This window comes from Hylobates moloch, unplaced genomic scaffold (assembly GCF_009828535.3).
Source record: "Hylobates moloch isolate HMO894 unplaced genomic scaffold, HMol_V3 SCAFFOLD_12, whole genome shotgun sequence".
Classification (NCBI taxonomy): Eukaryota; Metazoa; Chordata; class Mammalia; order Primates; family Hylobatidae; genus Hylobates; species Hylobates moloch.
Window position 1 is genome coordinate 48,018,701 of NW_026652287.1, and position 5,322 is coordinate 48,024,022.

Genomic DNA, 5,322 nt, shown 5'->3' on the forward strand with positions numbered 1-5,322 from the left:
CACAGTAAAATCATGTTAATGACCTTAGAGTGGACATTCTTGGTTATTTGGGCTAACACAACTCCTTATTGCATGAGACCAATAGGAATCTCCACCTTGTTTCTGACCCTAGTCTGGGAATAACTTTGCAAAAGTTGGAAAATGACAAAGGACAAAAAAACTGTTGGCTGTTTGAGAGCTGAAAGCTTTTAAATAAAAGGCATACATTTTACAAAGCAGTTAAGATCATACAAATCCCCAAAAATTAACAGAAGGAGCCACTTCTGTTTTCACAATCTGACTAATAAATCACAATTTTTGGGTCTGGGGCTTAGAGCTCTGGAATCACAGACCCTTCTTGAAAACTGGGTCTTTTTAAAAACATTTTTATTTTCTTTTGAGACAGAGTCTCACTCTGTCTCCCAGGCTGGAGTGCAGTGGCATGATCTCAGCTCACTACAACCTCGCCTTATGGGTTCAAGCGATTCTCCTGCCTCAGCCTCTTGAGTGGCTGGGACTACAGGCACATGCCACTACGCCCGGCTAATTTTTGTATTTTTAGTAGAGATGGGGTTTCATCATGTTGGTCAGGCTGGTCTCGAACTCCTGACCTCTTGATCTGCCCACTTCTGCCTCCCAAAGTGCTAGGATTACAGGCATGAGCCACTGTGCCCGGCCAAAAAATGGCTCTTTTATTGTTTCCCTCTGAAGAATTGTGTCAGAGCCCCCTTTATGTCTTTATTCCTCAGACTGTAAATGAAGGGGTTGAGCATGGGGGTGACCACAGTGTACATCACTGAGGCGACAGCAGTTGAGTGTGAGTTTTGGGTCATAGTAGAGCTAAGGTACACCCCTAGCCCTGTACCATAAAATATGGAAACAACTGAGAGGTGAGATGCACAGGTGGAAAATGCCTTGTACTTCCCCTGAGTTGACGAGACTGCACGCATGGAGGAAACTATCCTACAGTAAGAATAAAGGATCCCAACAAGAGGACCACCGTCCAGCAGCACAGCTGCAAAATACATCACCACGTCGTTCACAAAGGTGTCAGAACAGGCAAGGTGGATCATCTCATTAAGTTCACAGAAAAAGTGAGGGATTTCCAAGTCTGTGCAGAAGGACAACTGCAATGTCATTAAGCTTTGTAACATGGAGTTTAGGACACTCATGATCCAGGACACCAGAACCAGCAGTCCACAGAGCTGAGGGTTCATGATGACCGTGTAGTGCAGGGGGTGACAGATGGCCACGAACCGGTCATAGGCCATCACAGTCAGGAGTAAGCTATCCAACACTATAAAGAGTACAAAAAAGCACATCTGGGTGATGCAACCTGCATAGGTGATGACTTTGCTCTGTGTCTGGATGTTCACCAACATCTTTGGGACCGTGGTGGAGGCAAAACAGATATCTATGAAGGACAGGTTGGAGAGGAAGAAGTACATGGGGGTGTGGAGGTGGGAGTCTGAGATTGTGGCCAGGATGATGAGCAGGTTCCCGAGCACGGTGACCAGGTACATGGACAGGAACAGCCCAAAGAGGAAGGGCTGCAATTCTGGTTTTTCTGAAAATCCCAGAAGAAGAAATTCTGAAATTTGTGTCTTATTCCCTGCTTTCACCTGGTTGATGTTTCTACCAAGAAAAAACCCAAACAAACAAAAAAACACACAAGAAAGAAGAGAACATGAGAAAAACATGCATTGCAAACTTACCAGAAATGCTGTCATACATATTCTACAGTGAAGAAGCTGTGTTTTATTTTATTTTTTGTTTTTATTTTTTTGAGATAGAGTTTTAATCTTGATGCCCAGGCTGGGGTGCAATGGCGCGATCTCAGCTCACTGCAACCTCTGCCTCCCAGGTTCAAGCGATTCTCCTATCTCAGCCTCCCGAGTAGCTAGGATTACAGACGCATGCCACCATGCCTGGCTAATTTTTGTATTTTTAGTCAAGACTGGGTTTCACCATATTGGCCAGGATGGCCTCAAACTCCTGACCTTAGGTGATTTACCTGCCTCGGCATCTCAAACTGCTGGGATTACAAGCATGGGAAGAAGTAGTATCTAAGGTTATGGTTTCATACTATATAATGATATAAGGATTCCAATATTTATGAGAAAGGTGGTCTTTAGTCAGATGATAAAGAATGATTACCAAATGATGGTCAAAGGTGATGCAACTTCTAAGAAGAGATCTAATACAAGAAGCCAAAAAGCACAATAAAAAACAAGAGAGAAAAAAAGTTGGAAATGCATGCATAAAAGACAATTTATTTGTCCAAAAGATGCAGAAGAACTTTCTACATTCGTGCAGCAATGAGGGGAGCACACTACGATCAATGGATTTGGCTGCACAATACTTCTAAGCTTTCACACATTTCCCTCAAATACATTGAAAGTTACATAACAGTAATAAAAGACAAATGCCAAAATTGATGAAAAACTCCAAGTCTTATATTTTGATAAATGAAATAAAAACAGGATTAAAAATATTACAAACCCGTTTTACAAAAGGAAAGTTCATGTACAATTTGCAATAGCTGTAAATGTCTAACAAATACACAGATATATTTAGCTTCACTAGTAAAAAAATGGCAAAGATTGCTAGTATATCACCTTTTCACCTATTAAATAAGTTTTTGATTTCATTTGAATGCTTAGCATGAGAGAAGACATTGCAAAATGTGTACCTCATGACTGCTATTGTCAGAGAGTGTTTGAAAGGAATTCATTGGTCTGGATCTTTCCCACCAATAAGGAAAGACAGTCAAATATGCCCCTTCTTAAAAACAAACAAACAAACAAACAAACAAACAAACAAACAAATCCCTCTCTTCAGAGTATATCTCTCCACAGGTAAGTGACAGAGCAGGAGCATCTTGGACAACCGCCACTTTAAGTTCCAGCTGCTTTTCTAACCTCATGCATCTTAAGAAAATCACTTCTCTTCTAACAACAAGCAGCCAGAAAGAGCAGACAGTAAAACACAGATAAGACAGCTCAGGCACAGAGGCAGGGGAAAGTCTCTTGGGTAACCACCAAACCTGGCTCTCACACAGTGGGCCCCAGTAAAACAGTGGGTTCTAATAAGCAGAATCCTTTCCCTTTAGGTGCACTAGATAGTGAAGCTAAAAGCAGACTTGGGGGGTATGCCTGCAGCTGCACGAAGATGTGTGGGAACAGACACAAAAACTCTCTCTCCAGGTAAGCAAGACAAAGAGGCACAGAAACATTCCAAGCCGGTGATAAGCTCTCTCGCCTTGAATCCTTAAAAACTCTTAGTCTGTAAGAGAGTGCCTTGGCTGGTGCAGTGGCTCACGTCTGTAATCCCAGCACTTTGGGAGGCTGAGGCAAGCAGATCATGACGTCAGGAGTTTGAGACCAGCCTGGTCAACATAGTGAAACCCTGTCTCTACTAAAAATACAAAAAATTAGCTGGGCATGGTGGCAGGCACCTGTAGTCCCAGCTACTTGGGAGGCGGAGGCAGGAGAATCGCTTGAACCTGGGAGGCAGAGGTTGCAGTGAGCTGAGATTGCGCCACTGCACTTCAGCCTGGGCAACAGTGTGAGACTCCATCTCAAAAAAAAAAAAAAAAAAAAGAAAGAGAGTACCTCTGACCTAACTCAGCCAGAAGCTCCTCTCAGGTTTGTTCTCCAAAATAAACCTGCCTTTGACTGTTGAGCTGCTTGCCATGTTTCTTTCCTCTTTCTTTAACTATTACAGTGGTACCCTATTTTTCATCTTCACTTAATTGTAAAGCTCCTTGGGCACGGATGCTACTTTTACTGGAGCCACTTTAATCCTCTCATTTCCTCTTCTAATTGGGCTTCTATTACTATTACTTCATTTTCAACAATCATCCTCCAATGCTGAATTCAATGTTCACATCTCTTTTTAGTATCCTAAGTAAATACCTGAATCAATTAATTAGTCAGGCAAGCTAGCAAACAACCACAACAATCTCTCCACTCTAGCATTGGTTGGTTTGGCTTTCAGGTGACCTTAGGTTCACGTTCACAGTTCCCATTCTCCCTGACCCTTTCCCGCAGCACCTGCTGGACTCTTGGACTTACCTTGACTGGTTTTCTGGAAGAAAAGCCTCCATGTGGAAGTGTGAATTCCTCCCTGAATGGTTGGTGGTGGAGATGGAAGCTCTGTGCCGAGATAAGACAGCAGGAGAAAGGAAAGCTTCAGTACCTGAGCCAGCAGATTTGGACTCCAAAAAGCACAAGTATGTCCCCTCCAGCCCAAGGTTGCACATGCTGAGTGACAACAGCCAAGGAGGTACTTACAGATTTGTATATCTGCTCATCAGGTACACTTCCTTTTGTTATTCCAACCCTGGGCAGACCATTTTCCTTTGGGATTTTACCCTGCACTGAATTGACTTTTTTCCTGCATTCTCTATTCCCAAGACACCGTATTAAGCCTGCAATGAATCCAGTCTTTATTATTCGTTCTCCATGGACTTGCTTGCCTTCCAGAGTTCTAACCTCCTAATGCCTTACTCTATTCCCCATTCCTGAGGGAAGGTTTTCTCCTAAGTCTAAACTAAGGAACTTGTCTTAACTGTGTTCTTTGGGTCTCCAAGTTATTCACTTGTGATGGGTACACAGCCCTTGATATCTCCAGAATTATTGCTATTTTCCTCCTCAACAGGGGGGTGAACTCTATTCCGATATAAAACCGTGAGTCCTGCATTTCTTGAATTCATGATGCTTTTGCCAAAACGATGAGAAATTTTGTACTTCTTAAAAAGGTTAAAGAGCTGTCATTTAATTCTTCATGTATAAAGCATCTGGTTACTCTTAAGAGATATATTTGTCTCTTTTTATGCAAGTTGCCCTGAGAATAGCACCTTCTAAAGATTATTTAATTTAATTTTTCAAAATTTATTTAAATTGACAGATAAAATTGTATGTATTTATCACATAAAACATCACATTTTGAGGTATATATACATTACAGAATGGTTAGGTCTAGCTAATGGATGTATGTTTTACCTCACATAGTTATCATTTTTGTAGTGAAAACACTTAACATCCACTCTGTTAGCATTTTTCAGAAACGCCATGTATCATCATTAAATATAAAATCTTCATGCTGTACTATAGATCTGGTGAACATATTTTTCCTGGCTGCAATTTTGTATCCTTTGACAAGCATCTCCTCACTCCTCCTCCCACAGCAGCCGTAGCCTCTGGTAGCCACTGTTCTACTCTATAATTCTATGAGATCAACTTTTTCGTATTCCATATGATTAAGATCGTGTGATATTTGTGTTTCTGTGCCTAGAATATTTCACTTAACATAATGCTCTCTAGGTTCATTCATTTTGTT

The 5,322-nt window shown here is 41.6% G+C and overlaps 1 protein-coding gene across 1 annotated transcript; it reads right to left on the reverse strand.

Moving 5' to 3' along the window:
- Positions 1-671: 671 nt before the first annotated feature.
- On the reverse strand, positions 672-4,087 carry LOC116479521 (putative olfactory receptor 7A2). Its single transcript, XM_032171592.1, has 2 exons — positions 4,056-4,087; positions 672-1,614 (listed from the first exon to the last, which is right to left on the reverse strand). Exons 1-2 carry the CDS (start codon positions 4,085-4,087, stop codon positions 672-674), a joined length of 975 nt encoding a protein of 324 aa, XP_032027483.1.
- Positions 4,088-5,322: the final 1,235 nt, after the last annotated feature.